This window comes from Ursus americanus, chromosome 5 (genome assembly GCF_024610735.1).
Source record: "Ursus americanus isolate L20-20 chromosome 5, mUrsAme1.1.p, whole genome shotgun sequence".
NCBI lineage: Eukaryota > Metazoa > Chordata > Mammalia > Carnivora > Ursidae > Ursus > Ursus americanus.
Window position 1 is genome coordinate 84,743,417 of NC_142131.1, and position 14,295 is coordinate 84,757,711.

At 38.3% G+C, this 14,295-nt stretch overlaps 1 protein-coding gene across 1 annotated transcript in view; it reads left to right on the plus strand.

Moving 5' to 3' along the window:
- The first annotated feature begins 7,136 nt into the window (after positions 1-7,136).
- The window catches only part of LOC123791162 (butyrophilin subfamily 1 member A1-like), a 61,566-nt gene continuing 54,407 nt past the window's right edge, over positions 7,137-14,295 (plus strand). Inside the window, exon 1 of the mRNA XM_087862474.1 lies at positions 7,137-7,251. Coding sequence (XP_087718600.1) covers positions 7,137-7,251 — 115 coding nt within the window. The remainder of the gene's footprint in view (positions 7,252-14,295) is intronic.

A 14,295-nucleotide genomic window follows, 5' to 3' on the forward strand; every position in this document is an offset into this window, starting at 1 on the left:
TTTTTCTTTGTGTTTTTTATTGTTTGTTTGTTTGTTTGTTTGTTTTATCCAATCTGATCCCCTGTGTCTTTTTACTGGAGCATTCACCCATTAACACTCAGAGTAACTACTGAAAGTTATGAATTTAGTGCCATCATATTGCCTGTAAAGTCCCTGTTTCTGTATACTGTCTCTGTTACTTCCTGGTCTATAGTACTTTTGCAGTCTATCTTCTCTTTCAGGTTCCCCCTTAATAGTTCTTCCAGAGCTTGCTTGGTGGTCACATATTCTTTTAGAGTCTGCCTGTCTTGGAAGCTCTTTATCTCTCCAACCATTCTGAATGACAGCCTTGATGGATAAAGTATTTTTGGCTGCATGTTTTTCTTATTTAGTACCTCGAATATGTCTTGCCAGCCCTTTCTGGCTTTATAGGTTTCTGTAGATAGGTCTCATTTTATTCTGATATTCTTCTCTCCATACATAAGGAAATTCTTCTCCTTAGCTTCTCTCAGGATAGCTTCTTTGGCTCTAAGATTTGCAATCTTCACTATTATATGTCGAGGTGTTGATCTTTTTTTTTATTGATTTTGGGAGGGGTCCTTTCTGCCTTTTGGACATAACTTCCCAGATTAGGGAAATTTTCAGGAATGAAAATAGCCCTCTCTCTCTCTCTCTACCCCCTCAGGGATCCCAATAATTCTGACATTGGTACATTTCATGACATCATTATTCCTCCAAGCTTTTTTCCACTAGCTATTTGTTGTCTTTCTCTCTTTTCCTCAACTTACTTCCTTTCTATAAGCTTATCTTCAAGATCACTTATTCTCTCTTCTGTCTCACTGACCCTAACTGTTAGAGTATCCAGTTCAATTTTTTGAAAGATTTTATTTATTTGAGAGAGAGACAGAGATAGCAAGAAAAAGCATGAGCAGGGAGGAGAGGGAGAAGCAGGCTTCCCACTGAGCAGGGAGCCCAATGTGGGGCTCGATCCCAGGACCCCAGGATTATGACCCAAGCTGAAGGCAGAGGCCTAACTTACTGAGCCACACAGGCACCCCTACAGTATCCAGTTTACACTGCATCTCATTGATAGCATTTTTATGTTCAGCCTGATTAGATCTCATTTCCTCCCTTAGAGATTCTACACTGTCATTTATCTTTTTTTTCAAGACTAACTATTAACCTTATGATTGTTATCCTGAATCCTATCTCTGACAACTTACTTATGTCCATATCAATAGCTCTGTGGCAGATAACACTGCCTCTGGTTCTTTCTCTGTGTGTGTGTGTGTGTGTGTGTGTGTGTGTGTGTGTGTGTGCAAGTTCCTCCTTATAGTCATTCTGCTTAAAGAACAATGGCTGGGCAAATAAACAGAGTCCAAAATATCAACCACAACCCAAGCAAGATGCATCCTAGAAAAATCTAGAGTTGTTGGAAGCCACCACAGAAAAACACGTGTGAAAATGGAACAAGAATAAAATATAATTAAAAGTGAATATGAAATATAGGTTGGTATAATAAGCATCTAGTTGAAATGGGACAGAGGTAAAAAAGAAAAGAGAGAGAGATAGAAAGAAAGCATAAGAGAAAGGGAAAAAAAAAGAAAAGAAAAGGAGAATTTTGTCTGGAAAAATAAATGAGTTGTGAGGCAACACCTGGAGCTCAACACACTATTTTCCCCTGGTGCTGGAATTTTACCATCTTGTGAGATCCATAGGCTTGTCATCCACCTGTTTTTCTAGTCTGACTTCTGAGGTAAGGGCCTGCAGTGCTGTTTCTCAGATAGCCCTGCCTGGACAGAGTTGTCCCACCCCTTCTCAGGGGAATAGGTTCAGTGCAAACTGGTCCTCTGTGTGGCTTTTGTTCCCTGGAAGATTTCCTTGCCTCTTAAGAGGATCAGAGCAAAAATGGCCATAGCCAAAACTCTGACCCAGAGCAGAAAGATCGCAGTCTGCCCTCTTTAATAAACCCTCTGGAACAACAGTCTCCACTTCTGTATATGTCAAAAAGACAAAAACAAAAAAACACAGCCTCCCACGTTGTGCCCACTGAAGCTCTCTCAGAGGTAGTCCCAGGGGTCCAGGAGTACTACTGTCCTTTGTGGTGCAAAAACCCCAAACAGCTGTGGGCTCTTGCAATCATCCGAAGCTCATGGATCCTGTCTGAATGCTGCCCTAAAATCCTTTCTGGCCAGCCACCACCCTGTGAACTTTTTCCCAGTCTGGGCACAGTTGTTTCACCAAGATTCCAGTCCTTTACAGGCTCCTCAGGAAAAGAGTGATTGCTACCCTGCCTGGCTTGCAGTGTATTGGTGACCTGAGTTAGAGGATACCCTCCTGGGCTCCCTGAACATAGCCTGCTTCCCTGTTCCACTGTTCATGCACTCTATCAGTTCAGGGACCCCTGTTTGCTCTGTGACTCAGATTCAGAGACCACATGCCCCACCTAGAATTCTGCCTTTTCATTTCCAGAGCCCCTTTCAAAGAGGGATGTCTCTCCTTAAAGCAGATTTCTAAGGGTTCTGATTTTGCTCTCTGGTATTATATCACTTTACAGGAGTCAGCTTATGGATGCTCCCTCCCCATTCTGTTTATCTTCTGATATCTCCCTGCAGATTCACGACTCCACACATCCTACCTTGCAAAAAGCAGTTGCTTTTCTGCTTGTAGAGATCCAGATATACATTCTTAAATCTCAGGCTGATTTTGTGGGTGTTTAAAATGGTTTGATAGATATCTAGCTAAATTCAAGGGACCAGATGAAACAGGGTCCCCTACTCCTCTGCCATCTTGCCTGCTCCTAGATGTTATTTTAAATCAATGTTATTTGTCATATCAGTTATGAAGTAAAAGAGAAGATTTTATTTAAATTTCATTCATACCTTTTCTAATGTTCTTCCTATCTTTACTAATTTCCATGTTTTCACCTATGGAATTTTTCTTCTTTCTGGAATTTTTTTTTTTAATTTCTTGCAAGAAACTATCAATTTTTGCTTCATTGTGAAAGTCCTTTGAGGATAAGCCATTTAGGAAATTTATGTTCTGGAAGTATTTTAAGATGCCAACTTTTCTCCTCTTTCTGATGGTTGTTTGAAATTTTTCTCCAAACTTCACCATGACAATCTAGAAGAGCTCCTGGAGGTAACGTTTTTGAAAGTGAATGTGTCCACCTAAGGAAGACTCACTTTTAAGTTTGTAACTCAAGATTATCCATCCCAACCACCCAGCACTCAGCTATTACAGATTAATTTTTTCTCCTTAGTTCTATGAGTGGTTCCTACTATGTGGTAAATTGTGATTCTCTGTATCTGCCTGATGGTCTCTCTAATTTGGGGGCAGCTGTTTTCCCTGTGATATCAACTTTCTGATAAACCTAAGGAGAGTTGTTTGTTTTTAGTTTCTTCATTTTTTTTTCCTTTTCTTGTTGTGAGAATGGGAGTGAGGACATCCAAGCTCCTTACATATCAAAATATCATATCGGTGTAGCTTAAGGATTTAGAAATGAATTGCCATACTAAGTAAAATGTTCAGTTAATAAATCAAGAGTGTCTTCGAATTTCCAAATAACCTTGAAGAGCAAAGGGTTTTTGAAATTAGAAAACAATCTTTAAAAAAAAAACGTGATTATACTAATGCTTTGTAGGTTTATACCTGCCCACATTAATACGCGTGATTTTCCTATGAAATCTGGTATCATGCCTTCCAGTTGTCTATCCTAAACAATCATGTGTTTAATTTCAGTGAACTTTTTGGTTTTTTTATTCATTTAAATTCAAATAGCCAACATATAGTACATTAGTTTCAGAAGTAGTGTTCAGTAACTCATCAGTTGCATATAAAACCCAGTGCTCATCATATCATGTGCCCTCCTTAATTCCCATCACCCAGTTACCCCATGTCTCCACTCGCCTCCTGTTGTGCTACCCTGTTTATTTCCCAGAGTCAAGAGTCTCTCATGGTTTGTTTCTCTCTCTGATTTCTTCCCATTCAGTTTTCCCTCCCTTCCCCTATGATCCTTGTGCTATTTCCTTTATTCCACATATGAGTAAAACCATATGATAATTGACTTTCTTCACCTGACTTTTTCACTTAGCATTATACCCTACAGTTCCATCCATGTCAGTGCAAATGGTGGGTATTAATCCTTTTTGATGGCTGTGTAAATTTCCAATGCATGTATGAAACACATCTCTATCCATTCATCTGTTGAAGAACATTTCAGCTCCTTCCACAGTTAGGTTATTGTAGACACTGTTATTATGACCATTGGGGTGCAGATGCCCTTTCTTTTCACTACATCTGTATCTTTGGGGTAAATACTCAGTAGTGCAATTGCTGGGTCATAGGATAGCTCTATTTTCAACATCCTGAAGAACCTCCATACTGTTTTCCAGAGTGGCTGTACCAGCTTGCATTGCCAACAACAGTGGAAGAGGGTTTTCCTTTCTCCACATCCTTGCCTACATTTTTTGTTTCTTGTTAATTTTAGCCATTCTACATGGTGTAAGGTGATATCTTATTGTGGTTTTGATTTGTATTGCTCTGATGACAAATGATGTGGAACATTTTCTCATGTGTCTGTTGGCCATTTGCATGTTTTCTTATTTTAATGATAACTTCTATTTTGTTTTATTTTAAATAATTCAATTAAAATAATTCATTGTTTCACACCAGACATTATACTGTATCCAATCCTATAACAATCATCTTCTACATAAAAAGTCACCCTATTATCATTTAGTATCACTGATTTTTCTATGACCTTGACTTTCTTAATTTTACATTTTTTTTAAAGATTTGATTTATTTATTTGCGAGAGTGAGTGAGGGAGAGCATGAGCAGGGGGAGAGGGGCAGAGAGAAAGGCAGAAGCAGACTCCCTGCTGAGCAAAGAGCATAACACAGGGCTCAATCCCAGGACCCCAAGATCAGCAGACACTTAACTGACTGAGTGAGCCTGGGGTCTCTATTTTACATTTTATTTATTTTTCTTTTTTAATTTGAAATGATTATAGACTTCTGAAAAGTAGCAAATTTGGTACAGAGAAGTCCCTTCCACAGTTTCTTTCAGTGGTAATATTTTGTATAACCCCAGCATAATGTCATAATCAGAAAATTGGATTGACTAGAATCCACAGAAATTGATCAGATGTTAGTACTTTTAAGTGTGCTCATTGAATATGTGTTTGTGGGGGGGAGGGTAGTTTATGTAATTTTATATCATGTGTAAATGTGGGTGACAACCTTAACCAAAAAACAGAAAATTAAAAGGAGCCAAGATGCCCTTCAACAGATGACTGGATTAAGAAGATGTGGTCCATATACACAATGGAATATTACTCAGCTATCAAAAAGAATGATTTCTCAACATTTGCTGCATGATGGATGGCACTGGAGGAGATAATGCTAAGTGAAATAAGTCAAGCAGAGAAAGACAATTATCATATAGTTTCACTCATTTATGGAACATAAGAAATAGGAGGATTGGTAGGAGAAGGAAGGGAAGAATGAAGGGGGGGGTAAACAGAAGGGGGAATGAACCATGAGAGACTGTGGCCTCTGGGAAACAAACTGAGGGCTTCAGAGGGGAGGGGGGTGGGGGATTGGGATAGGCCGGTGATGGGTATATTGCACGGTGCACTGGGTGTTATATGCAAGTAATGAATCATGGAACATTGCATCATGAACTGGGGATGTACTCTATGGCGACTAATATAACAAAATAAATAATATTTAAAAAAAAGAAAATTCAAATGACCAGAAACATCTCTTGTGTTACCCCATTATAGTCACTTTTTCTTCCATCCCTCACCTTGACCCCATTCCCAGTCCCTAACCTTTGTGAACCACTTATCTATTGTAATTCTGTACTTTAAAGTACATTTTATGAACAGACTCATGCAGTATGTAATCTTTGTCATTGCTTTCTTCCACAGTGTAATTCCAGTTTTTTCACGTGTAATCCCACACGTTGATTTTTGCACCAACAGTTTTTTTTTTTAATTGATGAGCAGTATACCATATTACAGATGTGCCATGGTTTAAGTACTCACCCAGTGGAGGACATTTGGATTACTTCAAAATTCTGTGTTGGTATAGTGAAAAGCATAGATGCCTTTCAAAATTTTGACTATTACAACTTAAGGTATTATGAACACTTGTGTATATTATTAATATACACTGTGAATATTGCCAAAAATTGCAGTTTTAGTGTCATGTGGCATTTGGATATTTACCTTCATTTGAAAGTACAATTTTTTTCAGGGTGTCTGTACCATTTTACATTCTAATTAGCAATGGTTGATTGATCCAGTTTACCTATGCATTTCCCAGAATTTGCATTGCCATTTAGAAAAAGTTTTGTTTTTTACAATGTTTAGGATATTTCATCAGGTTTTTATTTCATATTTTCTTTATAGTTAAGGATGTTCTACATATTTTCATGTAAGTATTTATATACCTATGCATGCTCTATGGATAACATGGAGTAACCATAAACCATGCCTGTTTATGTTGTTTGGCACATTTTTATAATTAGTTTTTTTTTTCCATTTTTACTCTTGATTTGTGATGTTTGATTATATATTATAGCTAAAATATGCAGCACAGCTTCTCCCATGCTTGCTCCAAAAATGTAGGATCAAAGAAGAAGACTCACTCTACTAAAACACATTGCTGAAACACCCTCTCCTGGGATTGGAGGTCTAGGCAATCTTTCCAACCTCTGTACTTCTGCACAGGAGCTTCCACCTGCACTATGTGACACTGTTCATTTCCTTTGTGCCAAATAAGAAAATTTGATAGTCTCTAATTTCATTTGCCTTGCAAGAGTAAAAGAGTGTTTTTTAATTCTAATTCAGAAAACCTATCTTGATACTAAACTGAAGATAGGGTCAAAGTTTTCTTCATTCTGTAAGGTGTTTGTTTCATCCTGTGATTGATAACCATGCTTTAACATTCTTCCTTATTGGGCCCTTTAATGTAAAAAAAAAAAAAAAAGATGAGTCAGTTAGTTCAGAGTTTACTTCCTGCTTTCACTTTCCCATATATGAGTGGGCTAAGAAGCCAGTTTTCTGCTTGGGAGTCATGTTCATAGTGTTTGAAAAACAGTACGAATATAAGCGAACCAGACCTCAGGACTGGGATCCACAATAGCTCATGGGAGGGCAGCAGTCTGATCTTCAAGCCCTAGGACCACCAGCTGGGACGAAGCCTTTATGTGTGAGCATCAGGACCCTTCTTCTCTTCGTTCTACTTCCCTGGCCAGGTGCAGGTGAGTAAGACGGAGGAACAGGTGGGTTTTTCTTTACCATGGAACTTAGCTCAGAGGTCATTTTGTTCCATAACACTTTGCCAGGGCTCTGCTCTTTTCCTATTATCTAGACCTGAAGATCTCAGATTGGCTCCTCTTTCAGTCATTCCCCTCCCCCCCGTCTTCCCATGCACCTCTCTTTTTCTATGTTTTTTTTAGGATAAAATATAATTATGCAAAGGTGATTTGTAGACTGCAAATAATATAAGAGAAAGATCTCAAAACACTCTGGTATTTGTTTTGCCTAGTTGATGGAAACACGTTTTCTAAGCGAGATTAAAAAAAGAAAAGTCAATTTGCTTCCCTGGGGAATCTTCTCTGCCCACTGCTGTCAGAACCTAGAGTCAGAAACTTTGAGATCACATGGTCAGGTTGCACCCATCTAGCTGCATGGCAGTTGGCAGGGTATTGAATATTTTTGGCTCTAATAAATGCCCTTATGTTCACAAGACTGCATTTGAACGAAGACTGAATATCACTCGCAGTATGGAAATGTTATATTTTCATAGGCATGTAAGGAAATTGGTCCAACTGAGAAGACCTGTCCTTACCACACAACAGGTTAGTTGAAAGAAATACAAAATATTCTATTTCATTGCAAAAGTAAACACTGAAATATCAACTCATTTTGATAAAGAATATTCATGTTGATTTTAATGAACAACATGCTGTTGAACGGTCAGATATAGATAAGTTTCCAACAGATAAAGGAGATAACTTTAAATTCTAAAACTGTATCTCATTCCAGTTCCTCAGAAACATCATCTATTAAAATACAAAAAAGCAATTAGTACATTATAAAATAAGTTGTAATAAATAATGAACAAATAAATTTGTAACAAAACTCAAAAAAAATACCAAAGTGTATCTTGGAAGTTTTCTTTTTAAAATTGGCTTTATTAATAAAGATAGTTGATATACAAGTATGTGCGTATTTAATATATACAGTTTTGTTTTTGGACATTTGGTAATCTGTTTTCTTTTATATGTTATCAATCAGATTCAGACACAACAATGGGGATGCAAGGGACACTCAGGAAAACAAACTTTATTTTTCTCACATGTTCTAGAGAAATCATCATATTCCTTACAGGGGGTTACATCGATAAAGACAGAGGAAGTGCCAGATGAGGGGGTCAGCTAAGCAGTTTGGGAGCCTAAAGATTGGGAAGGCTCATGGGCAAGTATCTTCACTGGGGTGAAGGTGGGACACAAAAATAAAAAGCAAAAATAAATTTCTGCATTTCAATATTGCTAGGTCCTCATCTGAGGAGGGTAAGAAGGGAAACTTGAGGCAACGTCCAGCCTTATCACAGTGGTGCATGTGGTCACCTGGGCAAAGGGCTCCCAACCCTGTTTATGGACATACTGAGTTAGCAGGAAAAAGTGCAGTATAAAAATTTACAATGAAAATGAAAATGCCTATTTAACAATCACCGCAATCGAGTTAATAAAAATATGTATATACTCCAATAAGTTTACTCCTGTGATGCTGTTTTAATTTTTAAAATCATTTTAAAATTCTTTATTTGAATTCAATTTAGCTAACATATAGTGTGTTATTAGTTTAAGGAGTAGAATTTATTGATTCATCCATTGCATATAACACCCAGTACTCATTATATCAAGTGCCCTCCTTAATGCCCATCACCCAGTTACCACATCCCCCACCCACTTACACTCCAGAAACCCTCTGTTTCTTCCCCACAGTTAAGAGTTTCTTGTTTTGCCTCCCTCTCTGTTTTTATCCTATTTTATTTTTCCCTCCCTTCACCTATGTTCGTCTATTTTGTTTCTTAAATTACACATATGAGATAAGTCATATATTATTTGGCTTTTTTTGACTGAGTTATTTTGTTTAGGATACTACCCTCTAGTTCCATCCACTTTGTGGCAAACGGCAAGATTTCATTCGTTTTGATGGCTTTAATTATTTATTTATTTACTTACTTATTATTTCCTGAGTTGTTAATTTTAGCCATTCTGATTGGTGTGAGGTAGTATCTCATTTGGGATTTGATTTGTATTTCCCTGATGTGAGCATTTTTCCATATCTGTTAACCATTTGTATGTCTTCTTTGGAGAAATGTCTGTTCATGTCTTCTTCTATTTCTTGACTGGATTTTGTTTGTTTTGAGTTTGATAAGTTATTTAGGGATTTGGATACTAGTCCTTTATCTGATATGTCATTTGCGAATATCCTCAATTCCATAGGTTGCTTTTTAGTTTGTTGACTGTTTCATTTGTTATGCAAAAGCTTTTTATCTTGATGAAGTCCCAATAGTTCATTTTTGCTTTTGTTTCCTTTGTCTTTGTGTCTAACAACGTTGCTGCAGCTGTCATCAAAACCATTGCTGCCACTGTTCTCTAGAATTGTATGGGTTCCTGTCTCACATTTAGGTGTTTCATCCATCTTGAATTTATTTGTGTGTATGATGTAAGAAAGTGATCCAGTTTCATTCTTCTGCATGTGGCTGTCCAATTTTCCCAAAAATACTTTTTAAAGAGACTTTTTTTTTCCTTTCGATATTCTTTCCTGTTTTGCCAAAGATTAGTTGACCACAGACTTGAGGGTCCATTTATGGGTTCTGTATCCTGTCCAACTGATTTATTTGTCTGTTTTTGTGCCAGTACTATACTGTCTTCATGATTACAACTTTGTAATAGAGTTTGAAGTCTGGAATCGTGTTGCCTCCAGTTTTGGTTTTCTTTTTCAACATTACTTTGGCTATTCAGGGTCTTTTCTGGTCCCATCCAAATTTTAGGATTTTTTGTTCCAACTCTATGAAAAATGCTGATGGTATTTTGATACATATTGTTCTGGATGTTTAGATTGTTTTGGGTAGCATAGATATTTTAACAATATTTGTCCTTCTAGTCCATGTGCATGGAATGCTTTGTTTTGTTTTTCCATTTTTTGTGTCTTCCTCAATTTCTTTCAAAAGTGTTCTATAGTTTTCACGGTACAGATCCTTTCAGCAAGATATTAGCTAATAGGAACCAACAGTACATTAATAGGTTTATTAACTTTACTTTTTTTTAATGTGTGTGTGTTTTAAGAATATTGAAGGTTAGTTATACCTTCTTAATTTTTGTCAAGTGCACAATAAAATATTGTTAAGTATATGTCCAATGTTGTATCAGATCTCTGTAACTTGTTAATCTTGCCACCTATGAAGTCCTCTTTACTTGAAAATAAAGGTGAAGTGGGATGCAGTTTTTGTTAATGGATTTGGTAAAAAAAAAAAAACTTTCATGTTAAGAATGTTTCATGAACTTCGATGCTCTGGCTGCCTATGCACCATGACTATTGTGCGGTAAGGGAAAGGAAAATGGAAGCATAATATGGAGAAATCTGGAAGATGTCATCAATCATCAAAAGCTTATGGTTAGGAGGGAGTTAAGATGGGGAGGAGTAAGGGACCCCTTTTTCAGCCAGTCCCCTGAGTCGAGTTGGATAGGTACCAGACCAACCTGAACATCAATGGAATCAGCCTGAGATGGACAAAGATACAACTGGATCTCTACAAATGAACGTCTCCAGCGCTGAGTATTGAGGTACAAAGCGGGGAACCGTGAAACCGCACACAGATATCGGAAGATAAACAGAAGGGTGAGGGAGCCACCATGTTAGGATGCTGGGAAGCAGTAGCCACCTGCATGGGGGAGCGGGCAGACTCACGGACCGGCACCCGGGAGAGAGTAGACTAAGACCATGAGCTGGGGAATGCGCACCACCAGACTGAAACAGAACTCTGGTGTGCTCACTGGAACCAGACTGACACCGGGAGCTCCGGGACCACACGGAGGCAGCTGGTGGTGTTAGAAACACAAAGGACAGAGATGCGCTGGCCCTGGAAGTGAGGGCTGGGACACCGGGTGTGGGGCGCACATCCCAGGATGCTGCAGGGTTGAGCAGCACCAACAGAAACAGGGTTAAAGTGCCCAGAACAACAGTGGAGAAGTGTCCGTGACCCCTCTGTTCTGAGACAGAGGCTGAGATTTGGCCACTGTTGCTCTGACTCTCAGAAGAGGCACAGCAAACCACCAGGGAAAGCCACCAGAGAACAAAAGCCTAAAAATATCGGCTCACAGTGTGCCCATCCCCATCCCCCCTTGCAGGGGACACAGAGACTGTACCCAAACAGGGTTGCCTGAGTATCGGCGTGGCAGGCCCCTCCCCCAGAAGGCAGGCTGAAAAATCAAGAAGCCCCCATCCCTAAGATCCCTATAAAACAAGGGTGCACAGCCTAAGTCCCAGTCAATAATTTGGGCTCTGGACAACCCTGCAACCTCTCCTCATTAGAATGACAAGAAGGAGAAATCCCCCCCAACAAAGAAAAGACAATGAGTCTGTGGCCTCTGCCACAGAACTAATGGATATGGATATAAACAAATTATCAGAAATGGAATTCAGAGTAACAATGGTCAAGATGATGTGTAGACTTGAAAAAAGTATTAATGAAAATGTTAATGAGAATATAGAATCTCTAAGGGCGGAAATGAGAGAGAATCTGGCAGAAATTAAAAATTCTATGAGCCAAATGCAGTCAAAACTAGAGGCTCTGACGGCCAGGGTGAATGAGGCAGAAGTACGTATCAGCAAATTGGAGGATGGGTTAGTAGAAGAGAAATCTAAAATGGAATCTGGACTCAAAAACATCCATGCTGAGTAATGTAGGTTACAGGAGATTACTGACTCAATGAAACGTTCCAATGTCAGAATCATCGGCATCCCCGAGGGGGTGGAGAAAAACAGAGGTCAAGAAGAGATATTTGAACAAACTGTAGCTGAAAACTTCCCTAATCTAGCAAGGGAAACAAACATTCATGTCCAAGAGGCAGAGAGGACCCCTCCCAAACTCAACCACGACAAACATACGCCACATCACGTCATAGTGCATTCGCAAATATTAGATCCAAGGATACAGGATTGAAAGCGGCCAGGGCAAAGAAATTTCTCACATACCAAGGCAAAGGTATCAGAATTACGTCAGACCTGTCTACACAGACCTGGAATGAGAGAAAGGGTTCGGGGGCCATTTTTAAACCTCTTTCAGTGAAAAACATGCAGCCAAGGATCCTTTACCCAGCAAGGCTGTCATTCAGAATTGATGGAGAAATAAAGACTTTCCAGAATCACCAGTCATTGACCTATTTTGTAACCACAAAATCAGCCCTACAGGAGATATTAAGGGTGGATCTATAAAAGTGAAAAGGCCCCAAGAGTGATACAGAACAGAAAGTCACAATCTGTAGAAACAAAAACTTTACTGGCAACATGGTATCATTAAAATCATATCTCTCAATAATCAGTCTCAATGTAAATGGCCTAAATGCACCCATAAAACGCCACAGGGTTGCAGATTAGATAAAAAGACATGACCCATCGATTTGCTGTCTACAAGAGACTCATTTTGAAACTAAAGCTACATTCAGACTGAAAGTAAAGGGATGGAATTCCATCTTTCACACCAGTGGACCTCAAAAGAAAGCTGGGGTAGCAATTCTCATATCAGACAGATTGGATTTTAAACTAAAGACTATAGTTAGAGACACAGAGGGCACTATATTATTCTTAAAGGATGTATCCAACAGGTGCATATGACATTTATAAATATATATGCCCCCAACAGTGGAGCAGCAAGATACACAAAACAACTTGTAACCAAAATAAAGGGACATATAGATAAAAATACACTAATAGTAGGAGACCACAACACTCCACTATCAGCAATAGACAGATCACCTAAGCAAGAAATCAGCAAAGAAACAAAAGCTTTGAATGCCATATTCGACGAGTTGGACTATATCTATCTATCTATCTATCTATATATATATATATATATATATATATATATATATATATATATATATATATATATATATATAACACTACACCCCAGAACCAGAGAATACTCATTCTATTCTAATCCCTATGGAACATTCTCAAGAATAGACCATGTTCTGGGTCACAAAACAGGTCTCAACTGATACCAAAAGACTGAAGTTATTCCCTGCATATTCTCAGACCACAACACTTTGAAATTGGAACTCAAACACAAGGAAAAATTTGGAAGAAATTCAAACACTTGGAGACCAAGAACCATCCTGCTCAGGAATGATTCGATAATCCAGGAAATCAAAAATCAATTTAAACAATTTATGGAGACCAATGAGAATGAAAACACAATGGTCCAAAACCTATGGAATACTGCAAATGCAGTCCTAAGGGGGAAATACATAGCCATCCAAGCCTCACTCAAAAGAATAGAAAAATCTAAAATGCAGTTTTTATATTCTCACCTCAAGAAGCTGAAACAGCAACAGAGGAACAGGCCTAATCTGCACAAGAGGAAGCAATTGACCAAGATTAGAGCAGAAATCAATGAATTAGAAACCAGGAATACAGTAGAGCAGATCAACAGAACTAGAAGCTGGTTCTTTGAGAGAATCAATAAAATTGACAGACCACTGGCAAGACTTATCCAAAAGAATAGAGAAAGGACCCAAATTAATAAAATTATGAATGAAAAAGGACAGGTCACAACCAACACCAGTGAAATCGGAAGGATTATTAGAAGTGTTTATCAACAGCTTTATGCCAATAAATTAAGCAATCTGGAAGAGATGGAGGCCTTCCTGGAAACCTATAAACTACCAAGACTGAAACAGGAAGAAATTGATTTTTTTAAACAGGCCAATTAATTATGAAGAGATTGAGTCAGTGATAAACAACCTTCCAAAAAACAAAACTCCAGACCTGGACGGTTTTCTTGGGGAATTCTACCAAACGTTCAAAGAAGAAATAATATCTATTCTCCTAAAGCTATTTCAAAAAATAGAAACAGAAGGAAATCTACCAAACTCATTCTATAAGGCCAAATAACCTTGATCCCCAAACCAGGCAAAGACCCATCAAAAAGGAGAATTACAGAACAATTTCCCTAAGGAATATGGACGCCAAAATCCTCAAAAGATCGTGGCTAATAGAATCCAACAGTA